The following is a 21,858-nucleotide window of genomic DNA, read 5'->3' as shown; positions in this document are numbered from 1 at the left end:
GGATATTTCTAGGGAGCAACAGTTGACATGTGCGACATCTCCCAGTTTGCCCATCCATTGCTCCATCCACGAGGTCACAGGTGCTCTGTACAGAAGGAGGAGGGATTACATCTCCTTCTCCATGAATAGAAAGAATTAAATGAAAAGAAAGTCTTGGATTTACATAGCGCCTTTCATGACCATCGGATGTCTCAAAGCACTTTACAGCCAATGAAGCACTTTTGGAGTATAGTCACTATTGTAATGTAGGAAACGTTCGGCAGCCAATATGCGCACAAGCAAGCTCCCACAAACAGTCATAATTGCCCACTATCCTGGCAGCAACCACAATGCCTTCATCCTGTACCAGATCTGATCCAGACCCCAAATGAGGCTCAGAGACAAGGGCTGTGCGCTATCCACCTCCGCAAACCCACCACCCCAGCACTCGTACAATGAGAGCCATACTGTTACCAGCAACATCATTGAGCAGATCATCGGAGTGTTGAATCAACGGTTCCGCTGCCTTGACCGTTCGGGAGGAGTCCTGCATGTGATATATTCTCTACGACATCACAAGCACACAGACTACACAAGATGGCTCCAATACATCATGTGACTTTTATTGTATTTACATCAGTAGTTTCATTACCGCAGTAGTCCACTAGGTGGAGCAGTAGTCCACCAGATGGAGCTCTATATTACACTGCATTACTTGCCTGACTGGGTGTCCTTATTCACGTGATCTGCTGCTAGCTGCACAACCTGGCCATCATGAGGGCACAGCCATTGCTACCAGGCGTAGCCGCACTACCTCAGGAGGAGGAGGAGGACCAGGAGGAGCAGGAAGATGAGCAACAGAGGGATAATGAGGAGGAGCAGGAGCAGGAACATCCGTCATGGCGATCCTGCAAAGGAGGGCCACAACCATCTCAGCAGAACTTTCCAATAATTTCCATCCCTCTTCCGAGGTCCTGTGGATGTCCTCATCACCATATCAATGTGCCCTTCCATACCAAAGCCCCAACACTGAAATGAGAGATAACAGCAAATATTAAAAATTCCAATCACCATTTATGAAACAACAATAAAATGTCTAACTGTGTATTTATTCATCACCCTTGTGCATGTCCTTATAGCCCCTTTTTCATGCACCTATTCCAGTGCTCCTCCGCAGTGTCTCCCCTCTAGCTGCAGCACGACTGGTGGAAGGTTGAATTTCAAATTCAGTTGGAGGGTGACAAAGTTGGTTCTCAAACCAGGGTCCTAAGCTTAAATAAAGGAGACTACAAAGGTATGAGGGCAGAGTTGGCTAAAGTGGACTGGGAAAAAAGACTAAAGAACGGGACGGTTGATGAGCAGTGGCAGACATTTAAGGAGATATTTTATAACTCCAACAGAAATATATCCCAATGAGAAGGACAGACTGTAAGAGAAAGGATAAACATTTGTGGCTAACTAAGGAAATAAGGGAGGGTGTCAAACTGCAAAGAAAGGCATAGAATGTGGCCAAGACTAGTGGGAGACCAGAGGATTGGGACATTTTTAAAAGCCAGCAGAGAACGACTAAAAAAATGAGGGAAGATAAATTATGAAAGTAAACTAGCACGAAGTATGAAAACAGATAGTAAGAGTTTCTACATAAAAAGGAAAAGAGTGGCTAAAGTAAATATTGATCCCCTAGCGGATGAGACTGGGGAATTAATAATGGGGAACAGGGAAATGGCAGAGACTTTGAACAAATATTTTGTATCGGTCTTCATGGTAGAAGACACTAAAGGCATCCCAATGGTGGATAATCAAGGGACTATAGGGAGGGTGGAACTTACTACAATCACTATCACTAAAGAAGTAGTACTCAGTAAAATAATGGGAAGGAAGGCCGACAAGTCCCCTGGACCTGATGGCTCACATCCGAGGGTCCTAAAAGAAATGGCTGCAGAGATAGTGGATGCATTGGATGTATCTACCAAAATTCCCTGAAATTCTGGGGTAGTCACAGCGGATTGGAAAACTGCAAGTGTTACACCCCAATTTAAAAAAGGAAGCAAACAGAAAGCAGGAAACTATAGACCGGTTATCCTAACATTTGTCATTGGGAAAATACTGGAGCCCAATATTAAGGAAGCAGTAGTAGGACATTTTGAAAAGCATAATTCAATCAAGCAGAATCAGCATTGTTTTATGAAAGGGAAATCATGTTTGACAAATTTGCTGGAGTTCTTTGAAGATGTAACGAATAGGGTAGATAAGAGGGAACCAGTGGATGGTGTATTTGGATTTCCAGAAGGCATTCGATAAGGTGCCACATAAGAGGTTACTGCACAAGATAAAAGCTCATGGGGTTGGGGGTAATATGGATAGAGGATTGGCTATCTAACAGAAAACAGAGAGATGGGATAAATGGATCATTTTACGGTTGGCAAACAGTAACTAGTGCTGTGCTGCAGGGATCGGTGCTGGGGCCTCAACTATTTACAATCTATATTAAAGACTTGGATGAAGGGACATGGTGTAATGTAGCCAAGTTTGCTGATGATGCAAAGATGGGTGGGAAAGCAAATTGTGAGGAAGACACAAAAAATCTACAAAGGAATATAGAGAGGGTAAATGAGTGGTCAAAAATTTGGCAGATGGTGTACAATGTGGGAAAATGTGAGGTTATCCACTTTGGCTGAAAAAATAGAAAAGAAAATTATAATTTAAATGGAGAAAAATTGCCAAGTGCTGCAGTACAGAGGGAGCTAGGGTCCTTGTGCATGAAACACATAAATTTAGTGCTCAGGAAGGCAAATGGAATGTTGGCCTTTATTGCAAGGGGATACAGTATAAAAGCAGAGAAGTCCTGCTACAACCGTACAGGGTATTGGTGAGACCACACCTAGAGTACTGCGTACAGTTTTGGTCTCCGGATTTAAGGACGGACGCTGTTCAGAGAAGGTTCACTAGGTTGATTCCGGAGATGAGTGGGTTGACTTATGAAGATTGGTTGAGTAGGTTGGGCCTATACTCATTGGAGTTCAGAAGAATGAGAGGTGATCTTATCGAACCATGTAGGATAAGGAGGGGGCTCAACAAGGTGAATGCAGAGAAGATATTTCCACCCATAGGGGAAACTAAAACTAGGGGACATAGTCTCAGAATAAGGGGCCGCCCATTTAAAACTGAGATAAGGAGGAATTTCTTCTCTCAGAGGGTTGTAAATCTGTGGAATTCTCTGCCCCAGAGATCTGTGGAGGCTGGGTCATTGAATATGCTTAAGGCGGAGAGAGACAGATTGTTGAGCAATAAGGGAGTAAAGGGTTATGGGGAGCAGGCAGGGAAGTGGAGCTGAGCCCATGATCAGATCAGCTATGATCTTATTAAATGGCGAGCAGGCTCGAGGGGTCAAATGGCCCACTCCTGCTCCTATTTCTTATGTTCTTATGAGTGTCTCACCTCCTGACTCTCCAAAGCCTTTCCACCATCTACAAGGTACAAGTCAGGAGTGTGATGGAATACATTCCACTTGCCTGGATAAGTGCAGCTCCAACAACACTCAAGAAGCTCGACACGATCCAGGACAAAGCAGTCTGTTTGATTGGCACACCATCCGCCACTTTAAACATTCACTCCTTCCATCACTGACGTACCGCGGCTGCAATGTGTATCATCTACAAAAGCTAATAAATCGCAAGCGCAGGGCATTTCTGAACCTAAAACAACAACCCAACTCGGGAGCAGCAATGCAGCTCTCAGAGATGCAGTAATTGTGACCATCTTTAAAAAAGGGGACAAGTCCGACTGCGGCAACTACAGAGGAATCTCCCTGTTATCAGCCACTGGGAAAGTCGTCGTTAGAATCCTCTTCGACTGTCTTCTCCCTGTGACTGAGGAGCTCTACCCAGGGTCACAGTGCGGATTTCGTCTACTACGGGGTACAACGGACATGATTTTTATGGCGCAAAACTGCAAGAAAAATGCAGGGAACAGCATCAATCCTTGTACAGCGTCATCGTACCAAGCCTCTTCTCGATCTTCCTCGCTGCAATGCTCCACCTCACACTCAACAAGCTCCCCGCTGGGGTGGAGCTAAACTACAGGACCAGTGGGAACCTGTTCAACCTTTGACTTCTCCAGGCCAGATCCAAGACCGTCCCAACCTCTGTTGTCAAACTACAGTACGCGGACGACGCTTGCGTCTGCGCACATTCAGAGACTGAACTTCAAGTCATAGTCAACATCTTCACTGAGGCTCACGAAAGCATGGGCCTTACATAAGAACATAAGAACATAAGAACATAAGATATAGGAACAGGAGTAGGCCATCTAGCCCCTCGAGCCTGCTCCGCCATTCAACAAGATCATGGTGATCTGACCGTGGACTCAGCTCCACTTACCCGTCCGCTCCCCATAACCCTTAATTCCCTTATTGGTTAAACATAGAAACATAGAAACATAGAAACATAGAAAATAGGTGCAGGAGTAGGCCATTCGGCCCTTCTAGCCTGCACCGCCATTCAATGAGTTCATGGCTGAACATTCAACTTCAGTACCCCATTCCTGCTTTCTCGCCATACCCCTTGATCCCCCTAGCAGTAAGGACCTCATCTAACTCCTTTTTGAATATATTTAGTGAATTGGCCTCAACAACTTTCTGTGGTAGAGAATTCCACAGGTTCACCACTCTCTGGGTGAAGAAGTTCCTCCGCATCTCGGTCCTAAATGGCTTACCCCTTATCCTTAGACTGTGACCCCTGGTTCTGGACTTCCCCAACATTGGGAACATTCTTCCTGCATCTAACCTGTCTAACCCCGTCAGAATTTTATATGTTTCTATGAGGTCCCCTCTCATTCTTCTGAACTCCAGTGAATACAAGCCCAGTTGATCCAGTCTTTCTTGATAGGTCAGTCCCGCCATCCCGGGAATCAGTCTGGTGAACCTTCGCTGCACTCCCTCAATAGCAAGAATGTCCTTCCTCAGGTTAGGAGACCAAAACTGTACACAATACTCCAGGTGTGGCCTCACCAATGCCCTGTACAACTGTAGCAACACCTCCCTGCCCCTGTACTCAAATCCCCTTGCTATGAAGGCCAACATGCCATTTGCTTTCTTAACCGCCTGCTGCACCTGCATGCCAACCTTCAATGACTGATGTACCATGACACCCAGGTCTCTTTGCACCTCCCCTTTTTCTAATCTGTCACCATTCAGATAATAGTCTGTCTCTCTGTTTTTACCACCAAAGTGGATAACTTCACATTTATCCACATTATACTTCATCTGCCATGCATTTGCCCATTCACCTAACCTATCCAAGTCGCTCTGCAGCCTCACAGCATCCTCCTCGCAGCTCACACTGCCACCCAACTTAGTGTCATCCGCAAACTTGGAGATACTACACTCAATCCCCTCATCTAAATCATTAATGTACAGTGTAAACAGCTGGGGCCCCAGCACAGAACCCTGCGGTACCCCACTAGTCACTGCCTGCCATTCTGAAAAGTACCCATTTACTCCTACTCTTTGCTTCCTGTCTGACAACCAGTTCTCAATCCATGTCAGTACACTACCCCCAATCCCATGTGCTCTAACTTTGCACATCAATCTCTTGTGTGGGACCTTGTCGAACGCCTTCTGAAAGTCCAAATATACCACATCAACTGGTTCTCCCTTATCCACTCTACTGGAAACATCCTCAAAAAATTCCAGAAGATTTGTCAAGCATGATTTCCCTTTCACAAATCCATGCTGACTTGGACCTATCATGTCACCTCTTTCCAAATGCACTGCTATGACATCCTTAATAATTGATTCCATCATTTTACCCACTACCGATGTCAGGCTGACCGGTCTATAATTCCCTGTTTTCTCTCTCCCTCCTTTTTTAAAAAGTGGGGTTACATTGGCTACCCTCCACTCCATAGGAACTGATCCAGAGTCAATGGAATGTTGGAAAATGACTGTCAACGCATCCACTATTTCCAAGGCCACCTCCTTAAGTACTCTGGGATGCAGTCCATCAGGCCCTGGGGATTTATCGGCCTTCAATCCCATCAATTTCCCCAACACAATTTCCCGGCTAATAAGGATTTCCCTCAGTTCCTCCTCCTTACTAGACCCCCCGACCCCTTTTATAACCGGAAGGTTGTTCGTGTCCTCCTTCGTGAATACCGAACCAAAGTACTTGTTCAATTGGTCCGCCATTTCTTTGTTCCCCGTTATGACTTCCCCTGATTCTGACTGCAGGGGACCTACGTTTGTCTTTACTAACCTTTTTCTCTTTACATATCTATAGAAACTTTTGCAATCCGTCTTAATGTTCCCTGCAAGCTTCTTCTCATACTCCATTTTCCCTGCCCTAATCAAACCCTTTGTCCTCCTCTGCTGAGTTCTAAATTTCTCCCAGTCCCCAGGTTCGCTGCTATTTCTGGCCAATTTGTATGCCACTTCCTTGGCTTTAATACTATCCCTGATTTCCCTTGATAGCCACGGTTGAGCCACCTTCCCTTTTTTATTTCTATGCCAGACAGGAATGTACAATTGTTGTAGTTCATCCATGCGGTCTCTAAATGTCTGCCATTGCCCATCCACAGTCAACCCCTTAAGTATCATTCGCCAATCCATCTCAGCCAATTCACGCCTCATACCTTCAAAGTTAGCCTTCTTTAAGTTCTGGACCATGGTCTCTGAATTAACTGTTTCATTCTCCATCCTAATGCAGAATTCCACCATATTATGGTCACTCTTCCCCAAGGGGCCTCGCACAACGAGATTGCTAATTAATCCTTTCTCATTACATAACACCCAGTCTAAGATGGCCTCCCCCCTAGTTGGTTCCTCGACATATTGGTCTAAAAAACCATCCCTTATGCACTCCAGAAAATCCTCCTCCACCGTATTGCTTCCAGTTTGGTTAGCCCAATCTATGTGCATATTAAAGTCACCCATTATAACTGCTGCACCTTTATTGCACGCACCCCTAATTTCCTGTTTGATGCCCTCCCCAACATCACTACTACTGTTTGGAGGTCTGTACACAACTCCCACTAACGTTTTTTGCCCTTTGGTGTTCTGCAGCTCTACCCATATAGATTCCACATCATCCAAGCTAATGTCCTTCCTAACTATTGCCTTAATCTCCTCCTTAACCAGCAATGCTACCCCACCTCCTTTTCCTTTTATTCTATCCTTCCTGAATGTTGAATACCCCTGGATGTTGAGTTCCCAGCCCTGCTCATCCTGGAGCCACGTCTCCGTAATCCCAATCACATCATATTTGTTAACATCTATTTGCACAGTTAATTCATCCACCTTATTGCGGATACTCCTTGCATTAAGACACAAAGCCTTTAGGCTTGTTTTTTTAACACCCTCTGTCCTTTTAGAATTTTGCTGTACAATGGCCCTTTTTGTTCTTTGCCTTGGGTTTCTCTGCCCTCCACTTTTCCTCATCTCCTTTCTGTCTTTTGTTTTTGCCTCCTTTTTGTTTCCCTCTATCTCCCTGCATTGGTTCCCATCCCCCTGCCATATTAGTTTAACTCCTCCCCAACAGCACTAGCAAACACTCCCCCGAGGACATTGGTTCCGATTCTGCCCAGGTGCAGACCATCCGGATTGTACTGGTCCCACCTCCCCCAGAACCGGTTCCAATGCCCCAGGAATTTGAATCCCTCCCTGCTGCACCATTGCTCAAGCCACGTATTCATCTGAGCTATCCTGCGATTCCTACTCTGACTAGCACGTGGCACTGGTAGCAATCCCGAGATTACTACTTTTGAGGTCCTACTTTTTAATTTAGCTCCTAGCTCCTTAAATTCATTTCGTAGGAACTCATCCCTTTTTTTACCTATGTCATTGGTACCAACGTGCACCACGACAACTGGCTGTTCTCCCTCCCTTTTTAGAATGTCCTCCACCCGCTCCGAGATTTGATTTGTGATTTGAATACATTCAATGAGCTAGCCTCAACTGCTTCCTTGGGCAGAGTATTCCACAGATTCACAACCCTCTGGGAGAAGAAATTCCTTCTCAACTCGGTTTTAAATTGGCACCCCCGTATTTTGAGGCTGTGCCCCCTAGTTCTAGTCTCCCCGACCAGTGGAAACAATCTATCTTGTCTATCCCACTAAACATCCGTAAGACAAAGGTCCTCCACCCATCTGACTCGGCCACACAGCACTTCCCCCCCAGTCATCAAGATCCACGACGTGGCCCTGGACAACGTGGACGACTTTCCATACCTCGGGAGCAAGGGCAGACATCGACGACGAGGCTCAACATCACCTCCAGTGCGCCAGTGCAGCCTTCGGCCACTTGAGGAAATGAGTGTTCGAAGATCAGATCCTCAAATCTGCCACCAAGCTCATGGTCTACAGGGCTGTAGTGATACCCACCCTCCTGTAAGGCTCAGAGATGTGGACCATATACAGTAGACACCTCAAACCGCAAGATTCTGCAAATCCCCTGAGAGGACAGACACACCAACGTTAGCGTCCTCGATCAGGCCAACATCCCCAGCATGGAAGCACTGACCACATTCAACCAGCTCCGTTGGGCGGCCACATTGTTTGCATGCCTGACACTAGACTCCAAAAACAAGCGCTCTACTCGGAACTCTTACATGGCAAGCAAGCCCAAGATGGGCAGAGGAAACTTTTCAAGGACACCCTCAAAGCCTCCTTGATAAAATGCAACACTCCCACTGACATCTGGGAGTCCCTGGCCAAAGACCGCCCAAAGTGGAGGAAGTGCATCGGGGAGGGCACTGAGCAGCTCCAGTCTTGTCGCCGAGAACATGCAGAAAACAGGCGCAGGCAGCGGAAGGAGCGTGCGGCAAACTAGTCCCACCCACCCTTTCCTTCAACGACTGTCTGTGCCACCTGTGACAGAGACTGTAATTCCCATATTGGACTGTTCAGTCACCTAAGAACTCACTTTTAGAGTTGAAGCAAGTCGTCCTTGATTTTGAGGGACTGCCTATGATGATGATGCACTGCAGCAACTCGCCAATGCTTCTTCGGCAGCATCTCCCAAACCCGCGACCTCTACCAACTATAAGGACAAGGGCAGCAGGCGCATGGGAACACCACCACCTCTGCATTCCTCTCCAAGTCACACACCATTCTGACTTGGAAGTATATTGCTGTTCCTTCATCGTTGCTGGGTGAATAACCTGGAACTCTCTCAATAACAGCACTGTGGGAGTACCTTCACCACATGGACTGCAGCGGTTCGAGAAGGCAACTCACCACCATTTTCTCAAGGGCAATTAGGAATGGACACTAAATGCTAGAACTGTATACAGCACTAGTTAGGCCACAGCTATCTAGGCCACTCTATTTAGGTCCCTCATAATTTTATACACCTCAATTAGATCTCCCCTCAGTCTCCTCTGTTCCAAGGAAAACAAACCCAGCCTATCCAATCTTTCCTCATAGCTAAAGTTTTCATGTCCTGGCAACATCCTCGTAAATCTCCTCTGCACCCTTTCTTGCGCAATCACACTCTTCCTGTAATGTGGTGATCAGCACTATACGCCATAATCAAGCTGTGGCCTAACAAGTGCTTTATACAGTTTTAGCATAACTTCCTTGTCTTGTATTCTATGCCTCGGCTAATAACGGAAGGCATTCCGTATGCCTTTTATCTATCTTATCGACCTGTCTTGCTACCTTTAAGGATCTGTGGACATATACTCCAAGGCCCCTCTGTTTCTCCACACCTCTCAGTATCCTCCCATTTATTGTGTATTCCCTTGCCTTGTTGCCCCTCTCCAAATGCATTACCTCACACTTTTCCAGATTGATTTCCATTTGCCACCTTTCTGCCCAACTGACCAGTTCATCGATATCTTCCTGCAGTCTCGAGCTTTCATCCTCACTGTCAACCAATCTTTGTATCATCTGCAAATGTCTTTATCATGCCCGCTACATTTAAGTCTAAATCATTAATATATTCGACAAAAAGTAAGGGACTGGGTACTGAGCCCTGTGGAACCCCACTGGAAACAGCCTTCCAGTCACAAAAACTCCCCTCAACCATTACCAGATCCGCACGGTCTGTCTGGGAAACCACCATCGTCTGCACACTAGCAATGATGGGCTCCATGGTGTGTGCAGAGCTGTGTACTATGCAGACTCCTCCACGCTCCTTACCACTTCCGACAACCTCTCGGGCACCCTTGCCATTGCATCTAACATGTCAGAGTGCGTGGCCATCAACCTTTGTGTGAATGCCTCCCCCGCGAGGTCCTCATCTGAGTCCTGTGCATCAAAACTCATGTGCGAACTCGCCCTCCAGGAAGATGGATCCCGCGTTTACATTTCGCCTTGACCGCTAGGCCTCGCTGCATTTCTGAGGGAAAAGTGCCCAATTCCCACAATTTTGCAGCCCATCTCGCTGGATACTAAATAATCAAACAGATTAAACTTAGCGCCCCAAACGCGACACTACCCAGTTTCAACCCCTTTGTTTTTTGTAAGGGAAAGTGGTCTACTAGTTAGAGTATAATAAGGCCAAGGTTATACAATACAGTTGTTTCAAAGCAATCAACATTAGTCATAGGTAGTTTTTGATTCATCATCATCATCATCATCATAGGCAGTCCCTCAGAATTGAGGAAGACTTGCTTCCAAACTTAACATGAGTTCTTAGGTACAGTCCAATACGAGAATCACAGTCTCTGTCACAGGTGGGGCAGATAAGTCGTCGAGGAAAGGGGTGGGTGGGACTGGTTTGCTTCATGCTCTTTCTGCTGCCTGCGCTTGATTTCTGCATGCTCTCGGCGATGAGACTCAAGGTGCTCAGCGCCCTCCCGGATGCACTTCCTTCACTTAGGACGGTCTTTGGCCAGGGTCTCCCAAGTATCAGTAGGTATGTTGCACTTTACCAGGGAGGCTTTGAGGGTGTCCTTGTAACGTTTCCGCTGCCCATCTTTGGCTCGTTTGCCGTGAAGGAGTTCCAAGTAGAGCGCTTGCTTTGGAAGTCTTGTATCTGGCATGCGAACTATGTGGCCTGCCCAGTTGAGCTGATCGAGTGTAGTCAGTGCTTCAATGCTGGGGATGTTGGTCTGGTCGAGGACACTGATGTTGGTGCGTCTGTCCTCCCAGAAGATTTATAGGATCTTTTTGATTAAATAATTGCTGAAGGTATATTTGAAGCAGTCATTTCATTACTTTAGTCCAAGTACAAAAATGAATTGCACAGATTTATGGTACAGCTGAGGGAAGGAAGAAGGCTTCTCTCAGTGAGCCTAATATATTTATGGACTTTCTCTGTGCCTACGACTAGAAATATATCCTGCTCCAAAACTTTGGGGGATTATAACTTGCACCGCATTTCTGGTGGGAATATCCTGGATTCAGTTAGTTTCCTGCCCTCCTGCGGCAGTATTAGGCCATAGCAATTTAACCTCCAACCTCAGGTAAATGTGTGGAAGGGAGTTCTGGGGAGTTCTGGTCATCTTACCTAAGGAAAGACATACTTGCCTTAGATGGAGTACAACAAAGGTTCACTAGAATTCTTCCTGGAATGAGGGGATTGCCCTATGAGGAGAGATTGAGCAGACTAGGCCTATATTCTATCGTGTTTAGAGGAATGAGAGGAGTACTCATTGGAACACATAACATCCTTAAGGCACTTAGAACGATAGAATCATAGAAATTTACAGCAAGGTAGGAAGCCATTTCGGACCATCGTGTCCGCGCTGGCCGACCAAGAGCTATCCAGCCTAATCCCACTTTCCAGCTCTTGGTCCATAGCCTTGTAGGTTAGGGCACTTTAAGTATTTTTTAAATGTGGTGAGGCTAATAAAAACAAGCATTCTTTTTGCCTTCTTAACCACCTTATCTACCTGGCCTGCACTCCAAGGTCCCTTTGTTCCTCTACACTTTTCAGTGTCATACCATTGAATGTGTATTCCCTTGCCTCGTCAGCCCTCCCCAAATGCATTACCTCACACTTATCTGGATTGAATTCCGTTGCCACTGTTCTGCCCACCTGACCAGTACATTGATATCTTTTTGCAGTCTACAGCATTCTTCTTCATTATCAACCACACAGGCTATTTTAGTGTCATGTGCAAACGTCTTAATCATACCCCCAACATTCAAGTCCAAGTCATTGATATATACCACAAAAAGCAAGGGACCCAGCACTGAGCCCTGTGGAATCCCATTGGATACAGCCTTCCAGTCACAAAAACACCCATCAACCTTTGCTTCCTGCCTCTGAGCCAATTTTGGATCCAACTTGCCACTTTGCCTTGGATCCCATGGGCTTTTACTTTCGTGACCAGTCTGCCATGTGGGACCTTATCAAAAGCTTTGCTAAAATCCATACACACTACATCATATGCATTTCCCTCATCGACCCTCCTCGTTACCTCCTCAAAAAATTAAATAAAGTTAGTCAGACATGACCTTCCTTTAACAAATCCATGCTGACTGTTCTTCATTAATCCATGTCTTTCCAAATGAAGATTTATCCTGTCACTCAGGATTTTTTCTGAGGTTAGGCTGACTGGCCTGTAATTACTCAGTCTATCCCTTTCTCCCTTTTTAAAATAAACCACTGTCTGGTTCAATGTTTTTTTAAAGTTATTTGCCATAATTGTGCATGGAAAAGGGCTATTTAGCTAAGTTTTACCAGAAGCCAGCAGGAGCTAATAGAGTGTAAACAGAGAGAAGAAAAGAAGGCCCCAAATTATATCATAGTGCTGTGAAGAATCAAAGACAAAAGTCCATTATGTCGATTCCGATAAGGAACCTGAGGAAGAAACCATACCACAAGGTAAGGCGATGTCGAAGCGGGGTGTTTTCCTGTATATTCCAGGAGAGAAAAAAACAACAGAAAATTGCCCTACAGGCTGCAATAACTATTCTGTCATTAAAAGTGTGATAATTATACGAGGAAAGGTTTTGGAAAACTGCCCTACAATAAAATAACACTTTACTGAAAACTTATTCTCGGCACTCATTGCCAGTCCAAGGAAAAGTCCAGGTAAGATACAAAAATCTGACAAAACAATTGTTGATAATTGTAGTTAAGGGCAAGGACCCCTCATTGATTGGCCGAGGTTGGTTTCATAGCCTGAAGTTAATCTAAGCCAATATTAAGAATATCACTGTTCAAAGATCCATGAACATACTCATGGAGAGTACAAGTCCTTATTCAGTCCGAAACCCGGTGCAGCAAAGGGTATCCGGGTACACGTGAATGTGAAGAAGTGGGTGAAGACAAAACCTTTTAAGCCCAGAGTAGCAATCAATGGTGTAAAGTTAAGGATATAAGTGGAATTAGATCACATGGAAGTGAAGGCATACCTGAGAAAATTGACTACATAATTGACCAGAAACACAGATTGCGATTCAAGCATTCTGCTTCCCTCAAGAGCTAGCAACTTTGGATTCATTGATTCAAATCAAACCAAGGGTTTTAATTTGATGTCTGAAGAAGGGTTTGCATTAATTTTGCAAAGTTTTCAAAAATTTACTACGGTGACTGGGTGAGCCAAATTATACATTTAGTAAAATTTGAAGGTACAATAGAATTTGTGGTGACTATTGAATGGATGAGAACCGCTAGTTTGGATCTGCCCGAGGATGAAGCAATGTTCACTAATCTCAATGGTGGGCAACAAATTTTTAATCTGGGCGGCAGCGGGCGGGAGCTCACAATCTCGGTGGCAAAGACTCTTGCCGCCCAAGTGCCGGCGAGGATGGAGTCGGGCCCAGAGAGGGTGGAAGACCTGCAAATAAAAATCATAGGAAAAAAAAATCACTTCAGGGGACCACATCCAGGTAAATCGCTGTAAAAAAAACATTTTACATATTTACACTAAGCTTTTATTCCCTTCTTCGTACCTACCGTCAGGGTTAGAACAGCCTCCACACAGCAGTCCTTTCCCCCTGCTGCCGCCGACCCCTGCCCGCACCAATCTGGTATCCCGGCAGAAGGGAGACCACTTGCGCTACTTGGCCATCAGAGGACATCAGTGGGTGCTTCCCGGAGGTACTCCCCTCCCGCTCACTCCAGCCCAAGTGGAAACTGGGAGAGAGAAGAAACCGGAGGCAAAACTCGGCGGCAGTCGGCGTCAGCAGGCGGCAGTGGGCAGAAAGGCCACCAATATCGGGCCCTTTATCATTACAAAAGGCTGGTTTTGGTATTGCATCTGCTCTAGCCATTTTTAGAGCTCAATGCATCTTAGATGATCACCTGGTTACTGGAAGATCAGAGAAATAATATCTGTGAAATCTCAGAGCAGTTTTCAAATGTGTACGTGAATAATATGATCAACTAAAGAAGTCCAATGCTCTATTATTTTTCTTTCATTGTTAACAAGTTTGATATTGGAGCATCAAGAAAGAAGGTTGAAGCAATGTCTTCTGCATTGGCCCCAACGAATATAGAAAAGTTGCAGTCATTTCTAGATCTAATCAATTATGACCGGAACTTTGCTCCAAACATGGCGACAGTCACATACCCGTTGAGTAGACTCCTTTGTAAGAACATAAATGAGAGTGGTGAAAAGACTCATAGTTGTTTTGAATGACTGAAGATTTTAATAGCAAATGCACCACTATTGGAACATTTTAAACCTAATTTGTTGCTGATTTTCTCAGTTGTTGTGTTTCAAGTGGGTGCAGGAGCTGTGATTTCTCACCAATTTCCTGACGACTCTGAATGACCAATAGCAAATGTTTCCCATACCCTAACTTCCCCCGAGACTGATTATTCACATATTGAACATGAAGTCATTGCAATCATACTTGGAGTGAGGATATTTCACACATACCTATTTGGACATCTTTTCATTCTGTATACTTATCCTAAACATTAGCTTTAATGTTCTCAGAACTGAGGAATACATATTTTAGCTTCAATGTGAATTCAAAGATTGACTATTCAATTATCATCTTACCTGTATGATATCAAGATTAAACCGCTGAAATAGAATGTCATTACAAATATTTTTATCTTGCCTACCTATATCAGGTTCATGTATTGCTGAACATTTGACCATCAAGAAATTGTTTACTGAGGAGCTGAACTCACTTCTCATCACGATCAGTGAGAGATAATAAAAATTAGGAACAGGAGTAGGCCATCTAGCCCCTCGAGCCTGCTCCGCCATTCAATAAGATCATGGCTGATCTGGCCGTGGACTCAGCTCCACTTACTCGCCCTTAATTCCCTTATTGGTTAAAAATCTATCTATCTGTGACTTGAATACATTCAATGAGCTAGCCTCAGCTGCTTCCTTGGGCAGAGAATTCCACAGATTCACAACCCTCTGGGAGAAGAAATTCCTTCTCAACTCGGTTTTAAATTGGCTCCCCTGTATTTTGAGGCTGTGCCCCCTAGTTCTAGTCTCCCCTACCAGTGGAAACAACCTTTCTGCCTCTATCTTGTCTATCCCTTTCATTATTTTAAATGTTTCTATAAGATCACCCCTCATCCTTCTGAACTCCAACGAGTAAAGACCCAGTCTACTCAATCTATCATCATAAGGTAACCCCCTCATCTCCGGAATCAGCCTAGTGAATCGTCTCTGTACCCCCTCCAAAGCCAGTATATCCTTCCTTAAGTAAGGTGACCAAAACTGCACGCAGTACTCCAGGTGTGGCCTTACCAATACCCTATACAGTTGCAGCAGGACCTCCCTGCTTTTGTACTCCATCCCTCTCGCAATGAAGGCCAACATTCCATTCGCCTTCCTGATTACCTGCTGCACCTGCAAACTAACTTTTTGGGATTCATGCACAAGGACCCCCAGGTCCCTCTGCACCTCAGCATGTTGTAATTTCTCCCCATTCAAATAATATTCCCTTTTACTGTTTTTTTTCCCAAGGTGGATGACCTCACACATTCCGACATTGTATTCCATCTGCCAAACCTTAGCCCATTCGCTTAACCTATCCAAATCTCTTTGCAGCCTCTCTGTGTCCTCGACACAACCCGCTTTCCCACTAATCTTTGTGTCATCTGCAAATTTTGTTACACTACACTCTGTCCCCTCTTCCAGGTCATCTATGTATATTGTAAACAGTTGTGGTCCCAGCACCGATCCCTGTGGCACACCATTAATCACCGATTTCCAACCTGCAAAGGACCCATTTATCCCGACTCTCTGCTTTCTGTTCGCCATCCAATTCTCTATCCATACTAAAACATTTCCTCTGACTCCGCGTATATGCTCGTTATATCCTCAAAGAATTCCAGTAAATTAGTTAAACATGGTTTCCCCTTCATGAATCCATGCTGCGTCTGCTTGATTGCACGATTCCTATCTAGATGTCCCGCTATTTCTTCCTTAATGATAGTTTCAAGCATTTGCCCCACTACAGATGTTAAACTAACCGGCCTATAGTTACCTGCCTTTTGTCTGCCCCCTTTTTTAAACAGAGGCGTTACATTAGCTGCTTTCCAATCCGCTGGTACCTCCCCAGAGTCCAGAGAATTTTGGTAGATTATAACGAATGCATCTGCTATAACTTCCGCCATCTCTTTTAATACCCTGGGATACATTTCATCAGGACCAGGGAACTTGTCTACCTTGAGTCCCATTAGCCTGTCCAGCGCTACCCCCCTAGTGATAGTGATTGTCTCAAGGTCCTCCCTTCCCACATTCCTGTGACCAGCAATTTTTGGCATGGTTTTTGTGTCTTCCACTGTGAAGACCGAAGCAAAATAATTGTTTAAGGTCTCAGCCATTTCCACATTTCCCATTATTAAATCCCCCTTCTCATCTTCTAAGGGACCAACATTTACTTTAGTCACTCTTTTCCGTTTTATATATCTGTAAAAGCTTTTACTATCTGTTTTTATGTTTTGCGCTAGTTTACCTTCGTAATCTATCTTTCCTTTCTTTATTGCTTTTTTAGTCATTCTTTGCTGTTGTTTAAAATTTTCCCAATCTTCTAGTTTCCCACTAACCTTGGCCACCTTATACGCATTGGTCTTTGATTTGATATTCTCCTTTATTTCCTTGATTATCCACGGCTGGTTATCCCTTCTCTTACCGCCCTTCTTTTTCACTGGAATAGATTTTTGTTGCGCACTATGAAAGAGTTCCTTAAAAGTCCTCCACTGTTCCTCAATTGTGCCACCATTTAGTCTGTGTTTCCAGTCTACTTTCGCCAACTCTGCCCTCATCCCACTGTAGTCCCCTTTGTTTAAGCATAGTCAGCTCGTTTCTGACACAACTTCCTTGCCCTCAATCTGTATTACAAATTCAACCATACTGTGATCACTCATTCCGAGAGGATCTTTTACTAGGAGATCGTTTATTTTTCCTATCTCATTACACAGGACCAGACCTAAGATAGCTTGCTCCCTTGTAGGTTCTGTTACATACTGTTCTAAAAAACAATCCCGTATGCATTCTATGAATTCCTCCTCCAGGCTACCCCGTGCGATTTGAGTTGACCAATCGATATGTAGATTAAAAACCCCCATGACTACTGCCGTTCCTTTTTCACATGCCTCCATTATTCCCTCGATTATTGCCCGTCCCACCGTGGTTATTATTTGGGGGCCTATAAACTATGCCCACCAGTGACATTTTCCCCTTACTATCTCTAATCTCCACCCACAATGATTCAACATTTTGTTCATTAGAGCCAATATCGTCTCTCACAACTGCCCTGATATCATCCTTTATTAACAGAGCTACCCCACCTCCTTTCCCTTCTTGTCTATCTTTCCGAATCGTCAGATACCCCTGTATGTTTAATTCCCAGTCTTGGCCACCCTGCAACCATGTTTCTGTAATGGCCACCAAATCATACCCATTTGTAATGATTTGTGCCGTCAACTCATTTACTTTATTTCGAATGCTGCGTGCATTTAGGTAGAGTGTTTTAATCCTAGTTTTTAAACCATGATTTTTAGTTTTGACCCCTCCTGCAGCCCCTTTATATTCAGTGGCCCTTTTTGTTTTTTGCCTTGGGTTTCTCTGCCTTCCATTTTTACTCATCTCCTTTCTGTCTTTTGCTTTTGTCTCCTTTTTGTTTCCCTCTGTCTCCCTGCATTGGTTCCCATCCCCCTGCCAGATTAGTTTAACTCCTCCCCAACAGCACTAGCATTAGATTACATAGGAGATACAGCACAGAAAGAAGCCACTCGGCCCAACTAGTCTATGCCACCATTTATGCTCCACTTGAGCCTCCTCCCGTCTTTCTTCATCTTACTCAATTAGCATAATCCTCTATTCCCTTCTCCCTCATGTTGTTATCTAGCCTCTGCTTAAATGAAAGAAAGAAAGGAAGACGTCGTGAGAGAAATTGGGGCCGTTTGCCCCTCCCATTAGCACCCCTGGAGGGGCGCTAATCAGGCGCAAATGGCTTTTTACTCAGGCACAGCTAACAACTCCCGCTAAATACTGCATGAGTTTAGTGGCGGTGTTAACCTGTAGCGCTCCTCTCTGCTGCACCGGCTATGACGATGCCATCACTGTGCACAGCGACCATTTTCACCCTGGAGCTAAAGCTTGGCATCGGCCCTGAAGCTCCGTCAGGCAATGACAGCGACAGCTTCAGGGGGAGCGTACATGGTGGCCGGCTGCTCACGGGGGCTAGTTAAAGTGGAGGTGGCATGCGCGTTAAAAATATCTTCCGACTTACCTGTTGCCTCCTTGAATGCAGGGTCCGTTGCCTCCTTGAATGCAGGGCCTGTGCCGAAGTCTGGCAGCCTGGCGCTCCACTTGAGTGCCAGGTTGATGGAAACTGTGATCCCACTAATGCTTTACATAGTTTCACCATTACATCTCGACTTTTATATTTATTGCCATTAGACACAGTATTCTATGGCCTTATCCATTTAAAATGCTGCTTTAATGTCTTGTGATCCTAATTCTCCCAAATCCCTCTGCTCTTCCACATCACTGAACCTTCCCCCTTTCAAAGTATAAATATTGCTGTGAGTTTTACCAGTGCAACTACCTCATATTTACTGACATTGACTTCCATCTGACACTTTTTTGCTCATGCCACCATCTTATCTATATCGTCTTGCAGTTTCCTTTGATCCTCAGATTTGTTTACGATGCCTTCTATTTAAATATTTGCAAATTTGGACACCACTCCCTCCAGCCCTATGTCCAAATCATTGATGTACACAGTGAACAGAAATGGTCCCAGAACTGAACCCTGTAGGTCACCCATGCCCACTTCCATCTTCTATGAGAAACACCCTTCAGTCCAACTCTCTGTTTTCTCCCTTCTAATCACCTTCTAATCTAATTTGGTACCCTCCCACTATGTCTATATCTTTTAATTTTCTCCATTAGTGTCCTGTTTTCTACCTTGTCAAAAGCTTTCTGAAAGTCCAGGTACACCACTTTCACTGCATTTCCCCCATGCACCACATCTGTCATCTCCTCAAAGAACTCTAGCAGGTGTTTACTACTTCTATTTTCTCTTTTAGCTCTTTAGTAATCTTTCATCCCTACCAGAATATTAAACTAATTGATCTGTAATTATCTGGGTTAGCTCTGTCTCTCTTTTTGAAAGTAAGTATTACATTCCTCTACGCTTCAGCACATTCTTCATAGAATCCTGATAAAGGTTCAATAAATCATGTTTAATAATATTTAGAGATCTGACATATTACATGTTAACTTACTGGTGTAGATTAATTTTAATTCGGTGACCTATTCTTTTATCTGAATAATTTCTAGGTGTCGTAGGTTGCCCAAAGGCTTGAAGGAATGGCAGGCATATCTAGACCTGAAGAAGAAAATAGATGATTTCAGTGAGTCATGTCCTCTCCTGGAAATGATGGCCAACAAGTCAATAAAACCAAGACATTGGGAACGGATATCAGGAGTAACAGGGCATAAATTTAACGTGACGTCAGAAACATTCTCACTGAAAAATGTTATGGATGCTCCGCTGCTTCAATTTAAGGACGATATTGAGGTATATTGAGCCATTAGTCAGTATTACCCAAAACTCACAGGAGGAAAAATTGGTTTTGGGCGAATCGGCTGCCAGTTTTGCACTCTGCCAAATTTTCTTTGACATTGACTTCCACCTGAGACACATGTCAGCCCAAGATTCTTCAAGCCTCATTCATTCCACCTCTGTATATAATTTGGAATTATTATTCATTATTTTGTCCTCTCAGCGAACATCCAACACTCTTTTCACATCCTGTTCCAAAGCCATTCTGTGTGTGTTTTTGCTCCATCAGGGTACTATTTTCTTATTCATTCTCAGGATGTAGTTTGGATGATTATCAAAGTTACAACCCCTAGTTTTGGACTCCCCACAAGTGGAAACATCTCTACATCAAACCTATTGAACCTGTTCATAATTTTTAAGATCTCTATCAGGTCACCTCTCAGTCTTTTAGAGAGAAGAGCCCAGCTTGTTCAGTCTTTAATTTAAAATGCTTATTTTTTTTCTCAGTAACTAAAATTTCTTAGGCTTGAAATTTGAGCGCGGCTTTTTTGATATTGGGCCTCGGGACTCATTTCAATGCAATTGACATGGCATGAACAGCCAGCCGGCAAAGAGGAAACCAAGATCAAGATCCTCAGGTAAGTGAAGCTGGGAACTAGGAGAGGGGAGTTAGAGGCAGGGTGGCACATTGAGGTCAGGTTGGAGGATGTAGTGACCAGCTTTCTCTGTTGCTCCCAGCTCCACATTCAGGTAAGTAAATTTTGAAAAAATTTATCTTGTAGGTAGTAGGCGATCCCAAGGTCTGGTTTTACTCAGTGAGGATAAGATTTTCATGGGTATGGGTAAAGGGAAGTGGAATGAGACTAATTGGACAGTTTTTTCGAAGAGCCACCACAAGCATATTGCATTAGCTTTTTTATGGCCTTCTGTGCTGCATCATGCTATGATAACTCAAAAAGATAATGACTGATAGTAACTTTTATCTTGAAATGTCTTTCAGGATATCTGCATATGCTCCGTGAAAGAGAAGGATATTGAGGCAAAATTGACTCAGGTGATGCAGACTTGGGTCAGTCAAAACCTAAGTTTCTCTATGTTTAAGAATCGAGGAGAGCTATTGCTAAGAGGATTGGAGACAGCAGAAATTGTAACTATGATGGAGGATAGTTTAATGATCCTGAACTCTTTACTCAGCAACAGGTACAAGCAACAAATTACAACAATAATTTGCATTTATATAGCATCTAACATAGAAAAGTGTAGTAATCAGGCAAATTAGAGGGTTTGCAGGATCTTCCCCCAGTCCTTGCCTCCTCTCTGGCATTGTGCACTCTCTTTTACTGTTAGGGTGGCGCATCAGACCTATGAGTAGCTCTGAGGCTCATTTTCATCCAATGCTACAGCATATGCGGTGAGGGTGACAATTATTTTATTTCCAGATTTTTAAAGTGCCATGGTGGGATTTGATCTCATATTTTTTGGATTACTAGTCCAGTGACATAATCACTACACTAGCGTACCCATTCAAGGTTAGCATTACCTGGCATTTAGATGACGTGAATATTACCTGTCACTTATCAGCTCAAGTCTGCACATTATCCATGTGCTGTTGTAGGCTGGCATTGACTGCTTCATTATCAGAACAGTTGTAAGTAAAGATGAATCCTGTGGAATTGTAAGTTAACAGCCCTACTGCTGACATGGCAGAGAGAAGGTCATAAATTAAGCAAATGAAGATGATTGGGCCATAAACACTTCCCTGAGGGACCTCTGCAGTGATGTCCACGGCTGTAATACCTGGCCTTCAGCAATCACGACCATCTTTCTTTACATCAGGTATGATTCCAGCCTTTGGATGGTTTTCTCTTTGTCCCCCATTGACACCAGTTTTTCTAGGACTCCTTAGAGTTGCCTTGAAGACTCAAAATTGATATTTTTAGAATTAAAATTGCATCAATGCTTGAAATAACATTCTCATGAATTTTAAGATAT

General features: G+C 44.2%; 1 protein-coding gene across 1 annotated transcript in view; it reads left to right on the top strand.

The window, feature by feature from the left end:
• LOC139266712 (dynein axonemal heavy chain 8-like) overlaps window positions 1-21,858 on the top strand; it is a 2,132,242-nt gene that overhangs the window by 1,374,222 nt on the left and 736,162 nt on the right. Inside the window, exons 41-42 of the mRNA XM_070884298.1 lie at window positions 19,641-19,881; window positions 20,867-21,066. Of these exons, the coding sequence (XP_070740399.1) occupies window positions 19,641-19,881; window positions 20,867-21,066 (441 nt within the window). The remainder of the gene's footprint in view (window positions 1-19,640; window positions 19,882-20,866; window positions 21,067-21,858) is intronic.

This window comes from Pristiophorus japonicus, chromosome 7, assembly GCF_044704955.1.
Source record: "Pristiophorus japonicus isolate sPriJap1 chromosome 7, sPriJap1.hap1, whole genome shotgun sequence".
In the NCBI taxonomy this organism is placed as follows: Eukaryota; Metazoa; Chordata; class Chondrichthyes; family Pristiophoridae; genus Pristiophorus; species Pristiophorus japonicus.
Note: the sequence above shows the minus strand (reverse complement) of the source record. Positions and strands in the feature narration are given on the sequence as shown.